This window comes from Pantherophis guttatus, chromosome 2 (genome assembly GCF_059756535.1).
Source record: "Pantherophis guttatus breed Tessera chromosome 2, ASM5975653v1, whole genome shotgun sequence".
NCBI classification, from domain to species: Eukaryota; Metazoa; Chordata; class Lepidosauria; order Squamata; family Colubridae; genus Pantherophis; species Pantherophis guttatus.
Window position 1 is genome coordinate 97,255,890 of NC_142064.1, and position 25,782 is coordinate 97,281,671.

General features: G+C 39.2%; 1 protein-coding gene across 1 annotated transcript in view; it reads right to left on the minus strand.

Moving 5' to 3' along the window:
* Positions 1 to 25,782, minus strand: part of FRMPD1 (FERM and PDZ domain containing 1) — a 71,468-nt gene that overhangs the window by 30,144 nt on the left and 15,542 nt on the right. The window contains exons 2-4 of the mRNA XM_034410775.2: positions 15,098 to 15,235; positions 3,608 to 3,697; positions 372 to 529 (exon numbers count right to left, since the gene is read on the minus strand). Of these exons, the coding sequence (XP_034266666.2) occupies positions 372 to 529; positions 3,608 to 3,693 (244 nt within the window). The 5' untranslated portion in view covers positions 3,694 to 3,697; positions 15,098 to 15,235. The remainder of the gene's footprint in view (positions 1 to 371; positions 530 to 3,607; positions 3,698 to 15,097; positions 15,236 to 25,782) is intronic.

Genomic DNA, 25,782 nt, shown 5'->3' on the forward strand with positions numbered 1-25,782 from the left:
TGTGAGCATATTTTGAGTGACAGGGAGCCGCAGCAGAGGGGTGAAAGAGCCACATGCGGCTTCAGAGCTGCAGGTTACTGACCTCTGGCTTAGATTGACATCCCAGCAAGATCTGACTACCAGCTTCCCTCTGGCAAGCCAAAAGGAACAGGTGAGAAAGCATTGTGCTCAGCTCCCTGTTCTTTCAAAAAATTCCAGAGCCTGGACTCAGCCAGTTTTCTCTATCTGACTATGTATATTAGCTTGGGATCAAGAAAATGTCAGAGATCAGCATGTTTTTAAGACATCTTTCTTTTTAAAACCACAGCTTTGTATTTCTCCAGACAATTTTTAACATGAGGAAAATGTAAGAAGGAAAAACTGTTTTCTACCTGCAGCAACTGATGTGATCAAAAGGGGAAAATTATGAGAAACTTCAATGCCATAATGTCCATGTAGCACATCTTTTTGAACATCCACTGTGAGTTTGACATGACTTGCAGGTTGGCTACTGCCATCGGACGGTCTATCACTCACTGATGCTCTCCCTCTGCAAATTTAGGGTGGAAAAAAAGCCAGTTTTAAAAAAAGATATCCAGTGATTCCCATTTCCTGAAATCTCAGCATTTGCTTTTGAGATATTTTTACAACAGTGCATACCTACTGAGGAAAATGAACATAAGCCAGTAAACAAGAAAGATGCTTTGATGTAACAATCTGATAAATATTTTAAATAGTACTGGGCAGATCCAGAAAAGATACCTATAAAACTGAAAAGTAATACTGATGCTCAATCTTTGTTCCATAATACATATACAGAGAGAGATCTTGACTAAAATATGTGTGGGTTGGTCTCAGTTAATCCTTTTCTTATTGTCATTTCTGTTTCTCTATTGCTCTATTGTTATTCTATTTTTTTTCTCTGTTCTGAATGTTCACTATATTATATATTACCGCATCCCATTTCTATTTCATTGTTTTCATGTTTCTGCAAATTGTAAGGCAGCAAGAATGGCTAGGTGAATTGGGCAGCCCTATGGATCTAATGAATACATAAATGTTAGCATGCACATTTAAACATGAAGGCCAGTTTAGCTGTGCATGGACAGCTCTTTCTGCGTAAGGTCACTTGATGTGAATGGAATAGTTACACAATGCAGTTCCTAACCAAGTGGAAAATCCATGTGGACATGAAGTGAATGAATAGGCTTGATGTTATGTACCAGTGCTGAAACGTTGACTTGCTTTGAAAATAACAATTCTACAGTTTCGAACAACTCTGTAAAAAATTTGAGCTTCATCTATCTCAGTCAAAAAGGAATCACAGTAAATACTATACAAAAATAAACCAAGTTTAAGATAGCATTTACAATAATACCCTGCTTCCCCCCCAAATAAGACATCCCCTGATAATAAGTCCAATCGGGCTTTTGAGCGCATGGCAATAAGGCCAAGCACTTATTTCAGGGTTCAAAAAAAAATAAGATCAGGATCTTATTTTCGGGGAAACACGGTAGATAGTATCTCATAAATCCAAATTAGTGGGCTTCCATCCACTAGGCCAGGATGGAAGCATTGCTGCCTTTATGATATCTATCACAGAAAAGCTACAAGATTTCCAAAGTCACACAAAAAAGCAAAGGATTCATATTGGCCATCAGAAAATAGATAACATTTGTATTAAGGCAAAATTAAGGTGTTTTATTTTTTCACAGATTTGTTCTGCAGTGCAACAAACAGGGAAATATTTGTCAATGCTTGACTCTTGATATATTCAATAGTACTTTCTGAGCGCCATGATGTTCAAAGTTTGAAATGACATTTGAGTATTTTGTGTTTCAGCAAGCATGATGAAGTGATCTCTCTAATCCTGAGAATGTTGGTCTCGGGTTCCTTGAAAATTACTGAGGATTTTTCATAAAAAAAAGGCGGATAACGCTGCATCAGTTTCCCTCTTGCACAGTTTGCCTACTGATTACAGCAACCTAAAGTCATTCCCTGCAATGCGCATCTGGCAAAAAAAAAAAAATCATTACAGGAGGTTCATTCCAGACCACAGGATGACACTTCGTTCTCACAGATAGCCACAGGTGGCAAACCTAAATCCAAGCTTTATTTTTTTCTGTGCTAAAGTTTTGTTCCACAATAAATAGACTTAAAAAAATTGATGACATATGAGAAAAAGTGTTCTAATCTATTTTGTGCTACAGGAGTGCCCAAAGTTGAGATGGAGGTCGCTGTGATGGAGGTCGTTGCATGGTTGTCATGCAACAAAGCCCTGTTCCTTTTAATGTGTGTTGTGATGCATGAGTAAGTTGTGAAATGTGTGATGTATGATATATGTCTGAGTTTTTCTGCAGAGCGAATACCATCCTGCTACCTGACTTTCCTATACTTGCTGAACAGTCTGACCTTGAGACCAGGTCTCAAGGTCAGACAAAAGTCACCAGAATGGCAATGGGGTCGTTTTGTAACCCAAATTTTGTAACAAATTTGCAACCCTCCAACATCTGGAGAAGCTAACAAAGGAAAGAAGGATACCCAGAGACTCATGACTGGGTTCTGAATAAAAATTTGGTCTGAGAAGCAAATCTTGATGGGAGAATCTGGCAATTTTCATACTACCTTCAAATGGACCTTTGTAAAAAAAACAAAACAAAAAACTAACAGCAAGAATAAGCTACTAGGGGCCTGCAAGCTTTTTTTTATTTTTATTTTTTTGGAGCTCCTTGCCTTCTCTCCTCCCAAGATTGCTCTCTCAATCATTTGATAATGGCAAAGTTTCCCACCAACATTCAGTGGGAAATCAAATCAAAGAGGTAAGTTAAGCCTCCAGAAGTTCTGGACAGGCTTAGTTTTTTTTTTAAAAAAAAGCGGGAAATGCGGTTCAATTTCCATCTTGTCCCCTCTGGTGATGGAATTACTTCATCGCTCTGTTCTTTTTGGTTCTTGGTGCCAGAAAATAATAATAATAGTAAAAAAAACAAGGTAGCTGCAAAATAGGGGTCAGGAACCCTTGATCCTTGATGTTAGCTCAAGCGTTGCCTAATAAATCTACCATAATAGTTGGTTAGCAAGGATGGCAATCATCCTAACTCTACATTTCCTCCTCCCCTCCAGCTTAAATTTGTATATGGTTTTTCTTTTGCAGACTGCTGTGAAACAATGCTACAAATAACTTTCATTTCTGCTTTATTTTCTTCTTTTGGCTTTAATTATTTCAATACTGGCATCCCACCCTACATTCGTAGCTAAGGCCAAGACTTTGACCTGGCACTAAAAACTAATGCCAACATTGGTATGTTTTCTCTGCACTTGGGATGGCACTGAGAGCATATTGATATGCTACAACAGTTGCTGTCTTGGACTTTTGCAGTCTTTGGACCTTCAGGAATAATCATGATCAGACTACATAGTATAGTCCAAAAGTTTGCTATTGGTATTTTACTTGACCTAGGAGAGAAGAGAAGGATCAGCCTAAGCCACATAAGCCTTCCTCACTGCAAACAGATGAGGTTTGGGTGGCAAGATCAGATCTAACCAAAACTAAGAAGCTACTGAACAGCATCTCACAGACAATGAAAACACTCTACTGTTCCATCTAATAATATTACATTAAAATACATACCTGGCTGAATTATCTCGTGATCGACGCAGCCATTTTGCTACCATCTGCTCTATCCTGCGTGCTTTGCGTGTTTCTAGATCTTCCATTTACCTATGGCAGAGGAAAACAAAGTATTTATTTACCACATTTATTGAGTTATTCAGCCAACTCCCAGCAAATATTCTCCTCCTTGTCCTTCTCCTAGGAGCCCTCCAATTCATATGGCTGGATTAGAGTCTCTTCAAATACTCATGTTTAAATTACTTAGAAAAGCACATCCAAAATGCTATTAAGGAACATACAGTAATTTATTAGACATAACAGTGTAATAACAAAGTCATATAGAAAAAAGTCCTCTTGAATTAATATTCTCAGATAACTTTGCAGCCTAAATATATATGCTTTTCTTAGTTCTGAAAAGCCAAACAGTAGCTGAAATTTCTATTAATTTATTAAAAATATCTGTATTAATTTCAGATCTTTTACACTGTATGAATCTTTGTAATTAGTTTAGATAAAACTACCATCCAGATGTGTTGAACTTCAATTTTCATAAATTTTCAGCCAGCATGACATCTGCACAAAAACGATTGAAAAGTTACCATCACAAACAGTGGCCCGCATAGTCTATGCGCAAATTGGAAGAAGGAAAACTCGCCAACAGAAGAAGATTTAATTAAAATTTTTTTAGAGTGCGCAGAGATGGACAAACTAACAAAAGAACTTAAGGAGAAAGAGGATACAGACAGGGGTGAAATCCAGCAGGTTCTGACAGGTTCTCGAGAACTGGTAGCGGAAATTTTGAGTAGTTCGGAGAACTGGCAAATACCACTTCTGACTGGCCCCAGAGTGGGGTGGGGATGGAGTTTTTGCAATATCCTTCCCCCAGGAGTGGGGAGGGAATGGGGATTTTGCAGTATTCTTCCACTGGAGTGGGGTGGGAATGGAGATTTTGCAGTATATGTCCCCTGCCATAGCCACCAAGTCATGCCTAAGCCACACCACGGCCCCCAAGCCATGCCCACAGAACCGTTAGTAAAAAAAAATGGATTTCACCACTGGATACAGAATATTATAAAGTGTGGTGTAGATGGTACGAATGGTTGGAGAATAGGAAAAATGAGAAAGAGGAATAAAGGAGAGAGAAAAAAAATGTTAAAGATCAAGGTAAAATGTAGACAAAATAAGGGAAGATAGATAACAATGTGGAGTAAGATAAAGTTAAAATATGTGTAAATAGTAAGAAAGGACCACTTTGAAAGAGCTGTTAAAAAAAAGTATATGTATATAAATGTTGTATGTTTGTCTCTTGTTTTAATGTGTTTACAATAAAAAACTTCAAAAAAAAAGAAAAGAAAAATAGAAAAGTCACCATCACACAAGGAAGAACCTTCATTGGAGAAAATTCATGGATTTACGAAGAACGTGGAAGCCACCTGAAATTGGGTCTGGCTCTGGCTATACAGTTTATTAATTCAATCTTATTGATCCAGACTAGCAAAAACTCTTCAGAGTATCGGGCAGACAATGTGTTTTTCAGCCCAACTTCTAATTTGATCAGGGAACTGAAAACACACAGAGTGTGTGATTTGCTATTGAATGGTGTTCCATAATTCCCTTGGCAGGAGCAATGCTTCTGAAAAAAAGTTTCTGGGATTATTATACAGTCTTCCTCTCAAGCACACTACTTGTATATTAATATTTATCAGCTAGATATCTTTTGGTTCAGATTTCACTTCAGTATAATTCCATTGCCTGATCTAGACTAGACAGATGGCATTCACTTGTAGTTTTGTTAAACCCCTGTACAAATAGGCAGGAACACCCTGGAGTCAACTACTTCCTATTACTCAGATTCCTTTTAATACAAAACCAATTAATATGAAATGCATTGGATTGCAAAATCTTCCTTCTGTTTGTTCCTTCCTTACAGAAATCTTTAAAAGTGAGATAATGCATTTATAGAGAGCCTGTTTGGCTTAGTGGTTGAGGTGCCGGACTAGCAGTGGGGACACCTATGTTTCAGTTCTTCTCTTAGCTTGTTGTATGACTTTGGATAGAAGAAGGCAACTGCAAACCGCTTCCAAAAATACAGCATTTGCCAAGAAAATGGCGGAGACTTGTCTATTAGTCACTGGGAGTTGAGATTTATTTCCTCATCTCCAATATGCATCACTATATAATAGGCGCATAAATACAGAGATTACTGATGAGATAGATGGGAATATTCATTGCTTAATTGAGAATTTCAGGTTAAAGACAGTACAGGTCTTTTTAACTCGTTATCTTTTCTATGCCATTTTCAGGTTCATTTGTTTAAGGTTGTTTATTACTACTTAATATATCTACAGAAAGCCAGTTTGGTGTTGTGGGTAAGGAATGAGGATAGAAACCAGAAGACTGTAAGTCCTAGTACTGCCATGGTCACAAAGCTAGCCGGATGACCTCAGGTTAGTTATTTTCTCTCAGCCATAGGAAGCAGGCAATGGCAAGACATTTTGGAAAAAATATTATTATTATATTATTGGGGAAAATGGTCATTATGTCCCATAATGCAATCCTTAGTAGTGAAGCACAGTACCTTGCAACTATGCAATAAGCAAGAGAACATCAATAATGTCAGGCAATAGCAAAGAAACTCTCTCTCTCTCTCTCTCTCTCACACACACATCTTTAAAGAGTCATTTTGGTATAGTGGTTAAGGCACCAGGATAGAAGCTAGGAGACTATGACTTCTATTCCTGCCTTAAGCACAAAACAGAATAATTTCTATATTATACATATCGAGAATGCAAAAGCCACAACTCTTCTACCCATTTCAGTTCACATTTTATGGAGGAAGGTAGCCTTCTAAGCACTTTGAAATACCATCAGTCCCCCAAATTGTAATGAATGCACTAGAATTAATACCAATCCAGAAGGTTTACCGCAATGAAGACTCCATCTTCAATAGATATTAGGCATTTTATGGAGCCAGCTTATGTGTTCCATTGAATTAATAAAAAGCACAACTGTTCTAAATCAGTGTTGCATCAGACTGCTAAAAGCTGCTGTCTAGCATCCTTTGACAATAACTCTTAGAATAAAATTCTTTATTGGCCAAGTTTGATTGGATACACATGGAATTTGTCTTGGTGCATACACTCTCAGTATACATAAAAGAAAAGATACATTCATCAAGAATCATAAGGTACAACACTTAATGATAGTCATAGGGAACAAATAAGCAATCAAATCATATTAGGAAACAGTCAATATAAATCATAAGGATACCAGCAACAAGGTTACAGTCATATAGTCATAAATGGGAGGAGATGGGTGATAGGAACGATGAGAAGTTTAATAGTAATGCAGACTTAGTAAATAGTTTGACAATGTTGAGGGATTTATTTGTTTAGCAGAGTGATGGCATTCGGGAAAAAACTGTTCTTGTATCTAGTTGTTCTGGTGTACAGTGCTCTATAGCATCGTTTTGAGGGTAGGAGTTGAAACAGTTTATGTACAGGATGCGAGGGGTCTGTAAATATTTTCACAGCCCTCTTTTTGAGTCGTGCACTATACAGGTCCTCAATGGAAGGCAGGTTGGTAGTAATTGTTTTTTCTGCAGTTCTAATTATCATCTGAAGTCGTGTCTGTCTTGTTGGGTTGCAGAACCAAACCAGACAGTTATAGAGGTGCAGATGACAGACTCAATAATTCTTCTGTAGAACTGTATCAGTAGCTCCTTGGGCAGTTTGAGCTTTCTGAGTTGGCGCAGAAAGAACATTCTTTGTTGTGCTTTTTTGATGATGTTTTTGATGCTAGGTGTCCATTTTAGGTCTTGAGATATGGTAGAACCTAGAAATTTGAAGGTCTCTACTGTTGATATTGTGTTGTCTAGTATTGTAAGAGGTGGTAGTATGGGAGGGTTTCTCCTAAAGTCCACCACCATTTCTACGGTTTTGAATGTGTTCAGTTCCAGATTGTCCTGGTCGCACCACGAGCGATTGCTAAAAGCTGCTGTCTAGCATCCTTTGACAATTACTCTTCTAAGAATAGTTTGATCCTGTCTAGGAGTCTCAACCAGGGGTGGGCTGCTGGGGGTTCGCAGGGGTTCGGGAGAACCTCTAGCTAAGATTCTGTGCAGTTCAGAGAACCCCCAAATCCCACTCTTGGCTGGCCCCTCCCGCCCCCTCCCACCCCTCCCAGGAGTCCCCATGCAGCTTGTTTTGGATTCTGGTAAGTGCAGGGCGCACGTGGAGGCTCAGGGAGGGCAAAAAACGGGCCTACCGGAAGTTTGGGAAGGCCGGAAATGGGGCCATTTCCAGCCTCCAGAAGGCCTCTGGAGCCTGGGGAGGCCATTTTCGCCCTCCCGGAGGCTCGAGGAAAACCTCCGGAAGGGCAAAATCGCCTCCCCTGCTGTGGTGCAGGAGGCTGACTAGGCCACGCCCACAATGGCCACACCCACCCAGCAACCGGGCAGAGAACCCCTTGCTAAAATTTTTGAAGCCCACCCCTGGTCTCAACCCTTGAATTTTAGGTTTCAAACCTCAGATCTGTCATAGCATTACATCTGAAATCAAGCCAGGCATAGCTGTGCCTTCTCCATCTGAAAGAAGGTGGCCTTCTGAGTTTGACATATATGCTACAACCCAGCCCCAGCCCTTTTAAATTCCCATCAAGTTCATTTGTAGCTCTAAGCAAAGAGTTTTAAAAGTACTAATTGGATATTTGTACAGAAGTTTCATGAAAGTTTTGCAAAGAACAGGAACATAGTGGTAAATGATTGCGGGACAAAATGTTCTCTTTCTCCATAAATATTATATACACTGAATCTTTTTTTCAGGAAGAGGTGAATACACTCTTTCTAGGATGCTTTGCAAAACGGAACAAATGCAGGGTAAATGCAGATCCCTCTGTTTCTGTCTCCATCTCTCCCTCTCCCCTCCCCCAATCCAGGGCATAATGGAATGGAATGGAAACAACCCAATTGTTGCTTTGGAAACTCTAATTAGAAAGGTTGGCAGAATGGAGGATAGTTTAAAAACGCTAGTCATGACCTTGCCAAAAAAACAGCTGTCATTAAGCAAGCAGAAAAGACAACAATCAAGTCTGATTCACAGAGCTAAGTTCATCAAGATATTATTTTCTAAAATCCCCTTGAAATAAATGGGTGTTTAATCATATTTTCATTCAACAAGTCATCAGGAACCAAGGTGGGTGCCTGACCCAGATTGACTCCGCTGACAGAATAGTGGCAATGCCTCTAAGACAATCTCTATTCACTAGGTGTTTTAAGACATGTGAAACTACAGCTCCCGTAATCCTCCTGCCGGTGCTCCCTGCTTTAGATCATATTTCTAATAACTGATATTATTTAATAGAAATCCTGGTCTTGGTCCTATCACCATTTGGAACAAGAATAGTAAATGTGATGGACAGAGTCTTTCAATGGAATACATTGGTATCTATGCGGGTTCTTTTTGAAGCATGCCATTTCAATGGAATCATTGAAAAAATACCAATTAAAATAAGATTAATGAGATAAATTAAATTCTACAATAGACATCATGTATTTTATGGAACAGATTAGCTTCTATCCATTATTGTACAGTCAAATGAAGTATACATCATTTGTAAGGTGTTTTTTTTTAAATGACAATTGAGTTATGCATTGCCACTCTGGTGTTTTAACGACTCTGAGCTGATTTTAGTAATTAACTCCAACTCCCTGTTAGAATATTGCTTTATTTCATCAGTGAAATGTATTTGTTTACAATGACAGTTCATCACACCAATAAGGGCCCATTTAGAAGGGAAGGAGAAACATGATGAAGATATAAATCATATGAACATAACCATTAGTATGACTATAATTACTGAAACCAAGGATACTGTTGCTGAGCACAGGACGCTCATGAGATATCCCCAAGGCATTTTATACTGAATGGAAATTCAAGGCATGGAGCAACCATATCAACGTTCTTATTTCTAAGTTTCTCAGTGACTGCAAAAAATCAGACCACAAGGCAATGGAAGAACTGAGCAAATCAAAGTCGAAAAATCCAGCAGGCATAATTGATTTAGGGGACTTGCACTAACCCTTTCTGGTCATTCCTATCCTGATGTAATCCTAACAGATGGGAAAGAAAACCAGATTGAACTTGTCACTTGTGACAATGAAATCAGACTGCCTATTGGTTGCAGCCAACACACTGCACCCGATCCAGTAATATGGAAATCACTCAATATTAGTAGTTAGGGAGAGAAGACCTGATCTTTCTGTTTGGACACCATAACGGCAGGCTACTTGTTTTTGCTGTGATGTTATAACCAATATATTTCTTTGACTTATGGTTTCATGAGGCATCGAACCCACTGCGTTCTAACTGGAGTTTTATTTTGTGATAAATTAACCCGCTCTGCCTTTCAACCAAAGCAAGTGCTCAAGGCTACTAATAATAATAACATTATCTTTTCCTATTCATACACAAAAACATTGAAACCCATTGCATTTAATAGCTGAGCTAGATTATCAGTGAGAAAAAACAACAGTGAAGGCAGCCTTTGAGTAAGTTAGAGATCAAAAATGCACAGCACAAAACTTACCCAAGGTTTGGAAAGAATATGTTCAAGAATATTTGGTAGTCTAACAGGCAAAACTTTCAAAACAAAGGCTCAAGCTAAAGAACATTGAACACAGGCCTAATCCAACTAAAGCTTTCTCCCACAGGGTGATTAGATTATCCTCTGTGTTTTGCCTCTAATTCTATTTCTGACACTCTCCCATATGCTCTGTCCAAACATTACACAGGTTACCCATGAGATATTTGTCTTCAGAACCATGGAGAAGTTGTTCTTTCATGCACAGATTTATATCTGCCTTTAGGCTTAATGACATCCTCTTGGGATGGCAGAAAAGTAAAAGAGACGCTTGGGAGTTGAGCATCCTGTCCATGCAATTTTTTCTTGGCAATGGTATGCATAATTTATCCTTTCCTTCTTCTGGGTTGTTTTCCAACTTCTGCATCTTACTTGGACCTATGGCATTTTTTGATGCTCTCTCAAAGGAAGGAATTTAGAGCGGGTCTTGGGGAGATATGAGTGAGCCATTAAGGAGGGATTTGGAAAAGAGATTTTCCAATCCTGAGACAGAGGGAAGTATGAGAAGGAGATTCAAAACAAGCGTGCTTTGATTTTGTTCACTGTAAGATGGGATTGAGAAAAACGTGAACAGGATTTAAAATTTTGAGATTCCACCTGACTACAATAAACAGCATTCTTGAAATCTCTGCTGTGCCCATCACTTGACTTGGAAGGACCAAACCAGAGCTAATCCTGCTAACTTCCAAACACTGTCAAGGACAGTTGGATGATGATAGGCAGGATAAAATCCCAAAGAAGGAACCAGAGCCGAAGCAGTACTCATTAAATGCATGCTCAGAATGAAATAATAGTGAGTGTCCTTTCCGCACTTCTCTAGTGTTGCTGAACAATTCTATTTTGGCTAGAGATTAAGAGGCTATTTATCAACTGTTTTCAAGGAGCATATAACACCACTCTTCCCAGACTGGTTGTCTTAAAACTGTGATAAGGAGGCCACACTTCTATTAATGGCATATATGTGAAGCCACCAGCTTTTTCCTGGGAGAAGTCCCAGGAAATGTTGGCACCGGTGTGGCACCTTTCAAATCTAGAGCAAGGCACAAGAATTCAGTCACTGCAGCTTCTACAACATGCAAAAAGCACATAATGCGGTCGAATAAGCAAGTACAGGATGTTAAGCTCTTGGGAGTATTTATACCAAGCCTGTCAATCACAGAAGCTGATCTGTACACTCCTATTTCCCTCTGCGTCTGTAGAAAGTGATGAGTAGCGACAGGCAGAGAAATTATCCTGTACTTTATTCTAGTGCTTATTTCAGTTTGATTAATCTGTGGCAGAATTTTGAGGACACAATTGGAGTTAAATCCTCATTGCTGGAGGTGATATTCTTACACTTATTTAATTGTAAAGTGGCCCAATATTGTGTATCTCCTAACATTCATCCTACAATCATAGCTCCCTTCTGCAACCTTCTGGACTTTCCATACTCAGTTAAATCCCAATGGAAGGCAAGGTGAGATAACTTGCATTGCTGTATTATCATTGAGGAACCTTTAATAAATTTGTCCAATAATGTTTTGTTCTTCAGGAGAAATGGAGGAAAGGATCCATCTAATTTCTCTGCCTGCAAATCGGGAGGGGGGTGGCGGGGGGAGTTTGAATAGGCAATTTGAGCAGGGACAGGACTCAATTAAAAAAAAAAACACTGGAGGAAAATGATGAGGTTGTATCTTAGTTCCAGATTTCAGGGTTTTCAGACCAACTTCTAGAAGCCTCAGAAGTTTCAAACTTGGATGAAGTTTTCATTTCGATGTTTATATTGCAGAGCCAATTGCATAATACCTAGACAAGGGGAGGGTGGGGGGAAGGAGGAGGAGGCATTTCTTTGGGGCAGAATGGCAAGCTAGGAAGGGTTCCTGACTATATCTTGGAATTAAAGTCCTTCCAGCTGGATATTTATTAGGTAGGTAAAGCCAGTCATTCCATGGAATCTGTTTGAACTTTAGGGTGGCATGGAAGACAGAACTCAAGCACATGACAACACTTTTTATGTGCTCTTTCCCCCCCCTTCTCTTTGACAATGCATGAATCTCCATCCCTATTATCTTTGTGCTTTGCTCCTTTTTTCTCTTTTTCGTTATTAATTAAAAAGCAACAAAAAGTGAATAACCACATACACTCACGGTATGAATGCAAACAAAATCCTTCAAAAAAAAAAAAAGCGGCTGCAGAATGTTTTGAAAAGAAGCAAGAGAGAAAGGGGGGAGGGGGGCGTGAACGACTCAGTAGCAACTTCTGTCTTAAGAGGAGAAGATAATACTTGTACAACCTTATTGCCATTAAGTATGTCCTGCTGACCATTTTCTAGTCTTTCTTCAGGTTGTTGGGTCAAACATTTCACATCTCAAAACAGCAGGCTTGACTAGCCAGTGTTATGAGAGGGAATTCCTGGATGCACAGGGCAAGGGGGTTGGATTAGATGATCTTCAAGATCCCTTTCCAGCCCATCCCCTATGTTTGATGATATCTTATAGAATACAAGAAGACATTTCTCACATTATAACTGTCCAGAAGGCTTTCTGTTAGTCTGGCTTCCCTTTTTTATTTTGGGAGTCTGGTTGGTACACTTCTAAACAAAACAAAGAAACAACGCCTGGAGTGTTTGTATGTCTTCCACTTTGGTTATATTTCTATGGAATTCTTGAATATCTGATATTTATTTGTGTATTTATTTATATTGATTTATATGATCACCCATTAATGCAGCTCTGGTCTGCTAACAAAGATTTTAAAAACACAATATAGATATATATATATTAATATATATAAAAATACAAGCCCAGCTAAAATACAAAGTGGCTGCAGAAGATATTCTACTGTACTAAACAATATGGGTTTAGTCTCCTGATTTGAATCTAAATTTCTGAATTGATTTGGGTTGTCAATTTCAGGTCAAATTGATCGCCTCTGAATTACGGCATTTTATCTATGTACTGAAAAGCGCCCCCCCCCATCTACTTTGTAAAAGCAGCAATAAAGCTGGCCATGGGCTGAGTTTTGCAACAGACTCTTGGAAATAAATGTACGATCACATTGAGTGAATCTGGAAGCAAGATGCTGTTGCATAATTTCTCATTGTCTGTCAGGTGCCCTTTCGTTCCTGTTTAACTTGGAGGTCTAAAAACAAGCATCTACTACAAAAAGATTATAAGGCTGTTACGTGCTTCCCCTGCTATGATTCTTTCACTAGTTAGGTATTAATTTCTCACACTGAACTACCAGCAAGTTGCACGGACAATCAAAGAATTCCATTAAGTGATGGATGGGAATGTTATGATTTCTTCCAGCACAATGTGTAAGGTTCTTAATGTGCAAGGACAGAAAGAAACACAGGGTTTTTGATTTGGGGATTTTTTTTTTAAAGCAAAGAGAAGAAAGCAAAGGTGATAGTGATGTTGAGCTGGACAGAAGTGCTTGGAGAGTTCAAAAATCTGCATCTGAATTTTGGCATTTTCAATCACACTGGTGGAGTCAAATGACCCTTCCTACTCTTTCTTCCTTACTTTTCCCCCCTTTATTATTTTTTTTAATAAATAACTCAGGGCAGAAAACATACATGATACTTCTTCCAGCTCCTATTTTCCGCACAACCCTGACAGGGTTGAGCCCAACGTTTCACAATGTTGGCCTGAAACAGAATGACTGGCCCAAGATCACCCAGCTGGATTTCATATCTAAAACTCACAGTCTCTTGGCTTTTAGATCTACAACCACTTCATCAAACTGTCCCCCTTTTCTTCCCCTCTTCTTCATTCTGAAGACCCATCTTAATGGCTACATGACAGGCTAGAGTAGCACATTTTTTTTCCCCTATTGCACACAGTCATTTTCCTCTGAACGTGGGACAAAATTAACAAATAGAACAATCAAAATAAATTCATCTTTGCCTAATCTCATCAATCAACCCTATTTGGGAGAAATGAGGTTAAGAGATAATATTCCAATGTAGAAAACACATTCATATTCTGGTAAAAAGAGAAAATGGCTTTGCTCCTTTGAGATGTTTCTGAAGCCAAAGCTAGATTACAGTGCACAATCCCAGTAAATCGCTGAATCAAGTGCATTCTCCTGCAGTGAGAGCTCAGCATTTCAGAGAATATTGATCATTCTATCATCATCTTTCCAAAGCTCTTGTGGTTAAAAGATAGGATAGCTTATGCTTGTTTGTTTTTCTCCCCCAGGATGAAGCTACTTAAAGTCAGAGAAGCACAATGTTGCTGCCGTCCGTAAACTTTTTCCTCTGACAGGAAGTGTGAATGTCCCAAGTCAACTAGAACAATGAGGTCCAGACTCCTTGACAAGATATAAATCTCTGTATACCTGGAGGAGGCAGGTATAAAAAGAAAGGGAGAAGAACAACAGCCAAACATTGATCTTCCCAAGAAGAGTTATACAAAAATAAATGCAAGGCAGTAATGAAAGAAGAGCTACTGGATCTGGGGTACATGACAAGGCACAACTTCTATATTACAGCATTATATGCCATTCTGCTGCTTTTTGGTGGTTGTCCGGAATTTTGCAGCCCAGTCTAGCACCCCTTCATCAGATTTAGGTGGTGGAGGAGAGGAAGAGAACAGGCTAATCTTTGCCACCCTGAAAGATAGTTTCCTAGACTTTGTGGATAGAAGCAAATAAACCATGCTGCTCAAATTGTATGCTTAGTCATATAGGTCTGCTCCCAGCATGCCTACCTAATTGCTTTTTAGTGGGTCTGAAACCTGTGTAAATAAGCACATCCAATAAATCTTAGTAATCTCCAAAGACACAGTTGGAGCTGTGGAAAAATCAAGTCTGCAATTAAAACTGGGGGAGGAAAAAAAGAGGAGGAAACAAATATATTGATTCCAACAATTTGCCAAAACTTACGTGTTTGTTCTTAATGCCAGCTTTAATCCAGCCAAACCACTCATATGTTTTGCATTTTAGGAACTCCCAGTTCAGTTTATAGTTCTGGGCATGACCTGTTGCTGAACAGAGGAGACATCAGCCCATTTGCCTTTCAACCTGTGGTGAAAGATAAGCACAAAGTGAGGATTCAGGCAGGATTTTCCAGTAGTGCATAGTCTGAGGATGATTCCTTCCCTTCATGATTTATGGACTTAGCTGTTTTTGTAAGGCAGGACAAGAACAGTTATGACAACATAATAAATACCTTGCCATGTAAGCTTCCTGTTTCTAAGTGGCTATTAGCACCTCTAGAAGCACCTCTAGAAGTTCATAAGCAGGACATGAGATAGATCTTTCCATCTCTAGAATTTGGTATCTGGAAGTCTATCCACTCTGGACCTCAAGACTCCATGTAGCAATGATGGTGGCCAGTAATCATGTGCAAGCAACCAGATCCACATGTGTAGAGTTCAAGCTAACTACTTCATTATATTCTGCCCATTATACAGGAATCCTCCAGACTGCTTGCTTTCTCTTGGGAACAGACATGGTGCACAGGTGTGGGTGAGGTGGGTGTCAGTCCTGAATCTCTTGCAGTTGCACAATTCAGGGCTAATCCCTCGCTTGAATCGTCCTCGCTGCCTGGTGGGTGTTTCCCAACAGCAGTCAATGAATGTGTCAGTTAATTTCTTCAAAGCCAGTTTAACGATCATCACTCTTTAGGCAGAAAGCAAATTCCTTTAGCAAAGAATGGTGTCCTGTTGATAAGATTCTTCTACTTGGTACTACTACAAGCATAAATGATGAATCCCTTAATCCTTAATTCTACTTATTCTCACAGTTGTTCTCTCCCTCCTACGTCTTTTATTCTTCTTGTTGTAGGGAAATTTTTATATCTCTCAATCAGAAGTTATAATGCAGTAGGAGAATCACTGCAGGAGAATATAAAGGGCTTATTGGAGAACTTATTGGAGAACTTTATAATCAGCTATGATCCAAAACTCAGAGAGAAGTACTTAATGGGTTGTTAGAAGGTCTAATCAGTCATTGCTTAATGACAGGCCTAATGTGTAAATCCATAAAGTTCTGGCTGAAAACCACAGTCTCCCTTCCTCATTCACAGTTTAAGAAAAATATGGATAGCGAGAGTAATTTTTTGCACGGAAGGCTACATTTTAACTCCAAATAAATGATGGTTGTTTTAACAGGCAGAAGGTTATAACATTTGTTTTCTACAGCTGAGTCTCAATAGCATTGGAACCACATTTCATGATCTTGGCTCTTTCGTGAACTGGAAGACTTTTGATGATTTCAACCTCTACTTTAATTCAAGGCTACCAATAGCTCTGAAATACAAAACAAACACCAAGATATTCCAGTTACGATCCTTGTCAAAAAAAACAAATCGAGGAAACTTTCCCTTGTCTGCATTAACAGAATGTAAATTTTGGTGTGGTACACATCAGTTACCTACCAAAGCTTCTGATTCTCACTGGAAAGATTACATTTAACGGCTTCAAAATACTTCCAGGGAATAGATTTATGGATATCACAGGTTTCAACACAGATATCCTAGGTTGTAGACAGAGAAGTGATGCATTTATTTATCTGCAAAGGTTTATATAACACTCAGTCTACAAGACTATGGATGATTCCCAAGGCAAAATGTGCAATTCAGTACCAGCAGAATAAAAAGATAGCAGCCACAAATCAATCATCAACCAGACAACTAGAAATCAATCTCCAAATATTCAGAGAAATAAGATTGTTTAACAACTCCAAGGAAAGCCAGTAAGAAGACTACCTGATGCACCTCTGTAGATAAATTGTTTCACAACAATTTAGATTCATGCCTCTTTGAACTCTTGTGATGGCAATCCTAAGCAACCTCATTTCTTCTGTTGCCCTGCAACCAAGATATATAGAGATTGGTAGGTAATAATCAGGACTAGGCCTGGAAACTCACTAACGGCCAACAAATTAACCAGATAATAGGTGTTACATAACAGAGGCAACTTTCATCTCCAAATATCTTGGTTGCCTCACATTGCACCAGATGAACTTTACAGGTTGTCTTCAAAGGCAGAGCATAAATAATGATCACAATGGCTTCATGGTCCAGGTAGGGCTTCAACTACTACCAGACAAATATGTGTACAGGTTTCTTTAGCCATGGCTTCCATCTATTGCTCCACCTAGAGCTGTGAGCCCAGTAGAAACCTTAGGCTGTGGACAAGGTGAGAACAATCATCAGTGGAGCATGGGGAATCACTGATGTTTCTGAACCAATAATAATCCTGTATTTCTGGGATTCAACCTATCGCCTTATTTTGGCCCATCCAGATCCACAACGTCTTCTCTCTGAGTGAGAATTCCCACATTTTTAATGCACTGCCTAGAGTCTCGTTTGGTGAGATTGGATGGCTATAGAGATTGGATTTGGTCAAGGATAGCAGTGTGCAACTGAGCAGCATCCACATACTGATATCTCATCCCAAACTTCTAGGTGTTTTCACATAATGTTAAATAGAAATGAAGTGAGAATTGAGCTCTGAGGGAGTCCATGTTAGACTAATTGTCGGCTTGACTTCTTCCCTTAATAATGACTGAAAACTCCACAGCAACAGGAACAGTACCATAATAAAATGGTGTCTCCATTTTCCAACCTTATAGGCCAGCAACCCCCAACCTTTTGGGCACCAGGAACTGATTCCATGGAGAGAAGTTTTTCCGTGATCCTCATGTCTGCCTCCATTCCACAGATGGGGCTTTGCTTGTTTTCACGGCCCAGTTTCCGGCATGCCATGGACTGGTGTCAGTCCACTGACTGGGGGTTGAGGATCCCTGCTATAGGCAGTTCAATAAGATACCATAGGCAGTAGTATTAAGATAGTAAGAGGTCTGATAAGAAGGAAAAAAAAGGAGCACACTCTCAGGTTACCCACCAAGTCAATCAATGCTGTTTTTGTCTTGTGCCTGAGTTCAGAGTGGAAGGGATCTAGATAATTGGCTTCAAGTAAGAGCTTTTGAGCTGATTCACCATTACTTTCTCCAGCACCTTCCTCAAAAAGGGAAGATTAAATACCTGGCAAAAGTTAGCTTGCTCAAGAGAGGGTTTCTTCAAGAAACAGCATATCATCATTTCTTCCAAGGCTGAAGTACTATGTCTCCTCTCAAAGAAACATTCACCACCTCTTGACTCTAGCTACTCATACTCATCCAAAGAAGCCATGAAGGGCATGGATCTAGCCACATGTGGTGGAAATCTTATTACAGAAGATTCTATGCTGTTACTTGGTCTCCACAAGGTTGAATGACCGTGACCCAAAATGTTATCCCAGATCACATTAGACTCCATTTAAAAGATTTCTGAGGGATATGAGTCATTTTATTTGCAAAGAATCTAGCAAACATGTCACAGAGACCAGCAGAAACATTGTCCTTGACCATTCCTTTCCTGAAATGAACAAGTCATCCTGGCCACTGAGCATAATTTTCCTTTTAACTTTCCTGTAGGGTGCATAGCACTGTCTTTCCAAAACCATAACTTTCCCCTTCTCAAACATTTTTGCTGAATTTTACTTTTGTAATCAAAATTGAGGTAACTGTCAGATGAAGTGTAGTTGTATTTTTAATACAAGATAACCCTTCCTCCTCCCATGATCAAATAATGTTATGGACTGGGGTCTTCCAATTGGTCAAATTCTTAATATATCCCACTTGTTTCTATGGATGGTCAATTTCTGTTTCAAGGTCAAACACCAGTAAAAAAAGCAAAAATAAACAGCCTAGATTTGCTGATTGACCTGGATATCAATCAATCAAAAACTGATCTACTGCTAATTAACTTGGATCAATTTCCTTCCTGTTCTATTTATGCGGACTACTCTATCAGAGGGGAGAATTGCAAGGAAGACACTGCTCTACAGGGGAATGATCTAGAAAACACAATTGTTTAGATCAGGGGTGGGCAAATGTGGCTATTTTACAACCTGTGGACGTCAACTCCCAGAATTCCTGAGATAGCCAAGCTGTCTTAGGAATTCTGGGAGTTGACGTCCACAGGTTGTAAAAGGGCCACATTTGCCCACCCCTGGTTTAGATCAATGTTAGGCATACCCCATAGTAGAATTGGGAGGCTTGTGATATACTAGATTTGGTCTCAAAGAAAACAAAATTCAATCAAACACCAATTCTATGATATTGAGTTCCTCAGGTGTATGTTTTCATGAGAAACAGTTGGGTTTTCTCTCAAAGAATTGAAAAGCCTTTTTCCTGCTGTATCAGGCTCTTGATCTCTCTTCAGAAACAAATAATCCTTAAAAGCCAGAGCTTGCAAAACAATTCTAAATGAACAAAAATTCTAAAAGTGCAGCTGGTGAGCTTAAAAGCTTTTGTTCAAGCGATGCACTGCCTGCAATAATTACCATCCAGAGGCACATGGTGCTCTTCCATCAACTCTAGGACATGAGCTACAAAAGAAAATCCTATTTGAGCTGATCCCTTGCATTAGCCACGCCAGTTGTTAGAAATTCATCACATATCATTTGGAAAGCAACCTGAGGCAACCCAGCTGCAACCAGTAGCTTCCTTGGCTTCCAAAGTCATATTTCCAATGAAATGCAAAAAGGGGGCAAGAGATCACAAAACATCAATTTTGTGTGATTTGATAAATCACACACAATTCTTTTTCCTTTTCTGAAAATATTTTCTATGTACATAAACTGGAATTTCTCTCAGAATATAAATTAATCTAGGAATAATATTCATTTTGAGAGTATTCACCTACCTCCAAAGAGTGAGGTTTAATGATTCCCATCTATGAATATCTGAAGAAACCTCTCTCTATATTTTATTTATATTACACATTGCTAACTGAGTTGTATGGTACACAAATACCTAAATATTTAATTACTTCAGTAAGAATACAGAATTGGTATTCCTTAAATGGACGGGTAAGACAATTTTCACCTATCGGCATAAATTTCAATTTGGATCGGCTAACAAAATAGATGCCAAAGGCATCTCTTTTGCATTAACACTGGAATAATACTATGAAGTTTAGAAATAAACAAAAGAATGTTGGCGGAAAATAAAATCAGCTGTGTTCTCTTCTGAGTAATATACTACTTGTAGAGCTCTCTGTGTCATCTAGTAGCACAAGCCAAGAGTTCCATGCAGATATTAAAAAGCAAGGGTGGAAGTGGGAAAATAAGAGAAAATAAGGGCAAATTAAAAAAAAAACATGCCTTTAGATACAGGCAACTCGCATAATATCTTAATTCATATTAAGATATTAATGTTTTCAGAAAATATTTTTTTGTTTAGAAAATTTCTATGGGGTTGTCCAATTCCCAGAATATCTTTATAGAAAATGCAATTATCAGTTAATGAGGGAGACTTTGGTTTTCTGCATCTGGAGTTATATCATCATGCTTCCTATTGTCAGCAGAGCAGATTTTAATGCAGTCTGTAATGATTAGAACAAGGGTGCTTTGCACAGTAACTAATGTATAAAGTTTGGGATGAACTGTGTTCCCCCCCCCCATGTTTCCTCTCCTTCTATAAATATCTGATAAACATGTTTCCTTCCAGAACATTATAAAACACCACAGATTTCATTGCAGGCAGTAGGCTATATCCACACCATCAGTTTAAAAATCACAATATTTTCCTAGCAAAAGCAATAACACTTAGACTTATATACTGTTTCAAAGTGCTTTACAACCCTCTCTAAGCGGTTTACAGTGTCAGCCTATTGCCCCCAACCATCTGAGTCCTTATTTTACTGACCTCGGAAGGATGGAAGGCTGAGTCAGCCTTGAGACAATGAGAATCGAACTGCTGGCAATCGGCAGAATTATCCTGCAATACTTCATTCTAATCACTGCGCCACCATGGCTCTTTCTCTTAATTTATACTTTTCACATTAATGGTATTTTTGTAGACAAGATTCTTAATCTAGAGTCTTTTATTTAAAGATTGCATGTATATATTACTTGCTTGCAGGGAAAAACAGTATACCAACTAATTTTTAAAAGATCCCAGGTTTTGAAGGGACTCGTGATAGAAAGGCTGAAAAGATTAACTGCCCATTTTGGCTTACATTGAGAGGCTGTAAGAGCAAACAGAAATGTCACCTTCTTTTCTCTAACTGAAATGGAGGCTCTGGACACAATCCTTCTTAATTCTGCATAATTCAATCTCATCAAAGGCAAATGGTTCTAATTTTCAAATTCTCCCCTTCTAAATCCTTATCGTATTAGTGGTAAACCTATAAGAGGTGGGCTCCAAAGAAGTATCTCTTCTCAACTGAAGACAGAAGAGTGCCTTCAAAAAACTTTCCCCCTGTATCTTGACTTATTCATGCTAACAATATGATGGATGTCTTGTCCTGCCCAAGAGCTGCACCTACAGATTTAATACAACTTTCTCCTACTATGTGCATCTTCCAAGTAATACTTAGTAAATGTAACATGTAAATCAAGGACCATCTAGACTAGTAACTTTCATAGGCTGTGAGGCTTATACAGAGATATCATCACTGGCTAATCCTGGGCACATTTGATTGTCCAGTATGAATCTCAATGCATTTAAATCAACTCCAGCCTGAAGACAATCATAGTATGTTGCAAAACCCAAAAGGCTTCGATGATTGTCCTACACAACAAATCTCTGCTAGTTCAAAACTAGTTCTGTCCAGCAGGTTTGAGAAAACTGACCTGAGCTTCCAACTGCTGAAGGAAACTCTCAATTGATGGCACTCAGTACCTCATTAAAAAAGGTCAGGGATGAGATTTATAAGAGTTTGATCAGAACTTGCTTCTTTTACCAGGGACAAGACCAGCAAAGTACCTACCTTCCTTCCTTCCTTCCTTCCTTCCTTCCTTCCTTCCTTCCTTCCTTCCTTCCCTCCCTCCCTCCCTCCCTCCCTTCCTTCTAGATCCAGATGGAACAGTGATTTTTTCCCATAGTACTCTGCACTATTTTGGACTTGAAGGGAAAAATGTGCTTTGGGTTACCTGGGAGCAGGTGTAGCACTGGTCAGCAACTCTTACAACTGCATGGATCTTTTTCTGGGCTTGTGTGGTAGGTAGCCAAACTATCTTGGGAAAATAGGCACTATACATGTGCTGTATAACCAAAGTGAAAATGCCCATTTTGGCAAGACTCTGGGCCTCAAATTATAAATGTTTTCTGAATCAACCCAGGTCATGATCTTTCCCATGTACTATAGGTAAGTACTTGTTGCAAAAATGTTCCTCTGGGTTTAGCAGAACATCTAAGTTAGCTGCACCTGTGCAGAAGTGAAACTTGGAAAGTGTCTAAGAACAAAACAAGGCCAACCCTTGAAGAGCAGGAGAGGTGATGATTTGTTAATACTGGCAAGGAGCCTCTTTTGTGTGTAAGGCATTGTGCCAGTGGTAGTTTTCCAAAATGCAACTAGCACTCATTAAGCAAACAGCCTGACAGTGAAACACAATGTCCACTGTGTTTAGAACAGGAACAGAAGGCAAATATCTTGAAACTCTGAGCGATGGAGGAGGCACTAAGAAAGTTGTAGGTTCTTTATGACCAAAAGCCATGAATATTGCAGGCTGAAGTTCCTCCTGGTCTTCTGTGCTACTTTGTGTTTAGTCCTTACATTTGTTTGTGTGATAAACAAATTATTTATATAATTATAATTATCAGATAATTAATCCTTTGCAGATCTGAGGCCATTTTTCAACATTTAATCCTTTTTCATTTACTGATACCTTGGGGAAAGCAGATATGAGGGACCCTCCTGCTTCCTGTCATCCATTCAAGGCCTCACCCATTTTATCAACGCTTTCTGCATCTTATTTGTACACTTAATCAGTTTCAACCTCCAGAGTCCAGGTTTGATTTTCCCACAAATAAAATGAAGAGCTCAATCTTGAAACATACTGGACATTGCAATACACAAAAATCCCCATTTCCTGAAATGTCCATTCAGGCAAAACAGTTTTTTTAAAGAGTTGGTAAAAGCATGAAGTGAATGTTCCAGGAATCAGATAATGATAGCTATATGATGGCTAATTATTTACAAACATTTATACATTTTCTGAACTGGGGCAAGCTTTAGGATGCTTTTAAAGCATAATTCCACAGATTTTATGAATGGCTAAGTACAAGCAAAGTAAAAGGCTGTGATCGTTGCAGGAATATTGACTACTGCCTATACATAAGGAACTTTATAAGATGTGGGTGAACAACCAAAATATGTACCCCCTGTAAATGAATGTGGGTCACAAGTACAAATAGTGGAGAATGCTCAGCTAAAGTAAAACATAAGGAATAAGGGAAGATGCCTGATTAACGTACCTCTTAAGCAGTTAACTCCATGGTAAATAAGATGTTTATATTTTATTTTTCTCCAATCTAATTTTTATTAACCCTATGCAATCAAGTCTCCTCCTGCTTTCCAGATACAGTTTTAAAATATCAAGACATTGTGGTTATATATAGTTCTTTTTTTTTTTAAAGGAGGAGTTCAGTTTCGGTTTCAGTGTAAGCCCATTAAGAATGGACAACAAATGAACAAATTTTGATGCCAGGGGTTCCGAACACTACTGGTCTGATGAGTATATCTATAATTTGGAGATTATGTTATAGGAATGATTGGAAAAAGGCTGAGTTGAAGAGGATTATCATCATAAACTTTGCAGGATCCAATCCAGGTTGGTCACTCCAGCATGAGTCCTAAAGCTCGGAAGATAAAACCTCTGGTCCCAGTGACTGACCCAGATTGGATCCTGCAACATTATACTGGGACACAACTGGTGCTCCATGGACCACTGATGGTCCGTGAGAAAATTTTGGTGGTCCCCAGAAAAATAATTTGCATTTTTTATATTGCACTAAATCAGGGGTCCTCAAACTACAGCCCCTGGGCCAGATATGTGCAATGAACGTTTGTGTTGCTGCAGAGAGTCTCCCCCTTGAGGGTCTTTTTGTGTGGGGCAGAGGGGGGCAGAAATTCTGACTTGGGGTCTGCTTCAGCCTCCTGGTGCCAGGCTTTGGGTGAAGGCTGAAGGGAAGCATCACTGCTGGTGAAGAGCCAGAGGACCTTGTTCCAATGGGATTGCATCATGGCCAGGAACTGCCTGACTATCTCAGCCCACTGAGCCTCCAGGTGCCAGTACCTGGCCTTGCACTCCCGCAGGTCTTCCCTCTGTTTGGAAAGCCTATGATCGTAGTCCTCAGTGAGGTGCTTCTGCTGCACCTCAGTGAGGTGCTTCTAAGCCTCCTTCTCAGTCAGATCCAATTTGAACTGAGCTAACTGTTTTGCCAATTCTTTCTCATGGTGGCTGCTTAGCTCCAGCAACTGCTTCCTGTTGGGGCTCTAAAGAGCCTGGGCGGGCAGGCGAGGAGTAGCGAGTAGAGGCTGGCAAGGTGCCCCTCAATGTGAGTGACATTGGAGCCACGCCCACCCAGTCACATGACCACCTTGCCACACACACACCCAGCCAGTCATTAGGCAGATCATATTAGCTGTCTGCAGGATTTAAAATTATGAATTTAAGTGGTCCCTCAGGTCCGAAAGGTTGGGGAACCCTGGCCTAGACAGCACAGTCCTAATTAGATGAAACCATTTCTTCTGTCCATGTGATGTTCTGAGTTTTACTAGGTTATAATGCGTCTGCAGATAATCTTCAGTGTTTGAGTTCTTGCAACTGCTGCACATGCTGTTGTTATCACACAGGTGACCACTTGCCTACCAAGGCAGCGCGGGGGATGGCAGTACCATTTAACAACAATTCTTTGGGCCCATTCAATCATCAGTCCTGTGATCTTTCCATGGGTGGTTCTGAACCAAGAAACTTCCATTGTGCAATTATCTTGCTGATGATCCTGTCTTCTGTTTATGACCTTTGTTTTCTACCATTTTGTTGTTAAGAAGAAACAAATCCATTAAGGAGGGGAAAGTGGAATTGTTGTATGGTTATCTTTTTGCTTGGTAATGTTAACAAACCTGCCTAAAAGCAACCTATAGCTATCAGCTGTGATGGAAAATTATTTTAGCATAACTCATGCAGCTATGTTCATTTCATAGGGTCATAGAATTTCCTATCCTACTACCATCTCTTTTCAAACTGTGCATTTCTTTTCAAACTGTGCCTTTCTCTTACCTTCTAAATTGAGTAGACATTAACTATTCCCTTTTTAATGAACAATGCGGTCCCTCTTGCCTTAAATCTTAGGTACACTGTATTGATTTTTCATTTCTTCTTTCTCAAGTGCTTTTTCTACATCTTCATCCAAGAAAAACAACCTTTCTGGAACAACAACTTTTTCTCCAAGTACAGTCTTTGGTAGTTACAAATCTCCTTAATAGGATTAGAATCTGTATTTTTGCGTCAGTTACTTATCTAATCATTATTTTTTTTTCTGCCTTGGCCTAAATGTGGTTACGGTATTTTGGTACCCAAGAACAATTCACTTTTATGAAATTTGGAAGCAACAAGGAGTAGGAGAAGTTCCTTTTGAAAACTTTGTTTCTAAACAAAGTGCAAGACAGAACCAGGTTTACCTGGGCACAACTTATGGTTTTGTATAGGACAATAAGGAAATATCATACTAGAGAAGTAGGAACCTCTGCATTATTATGTTAATTATGAATAATTGATGGTGCCTCATCA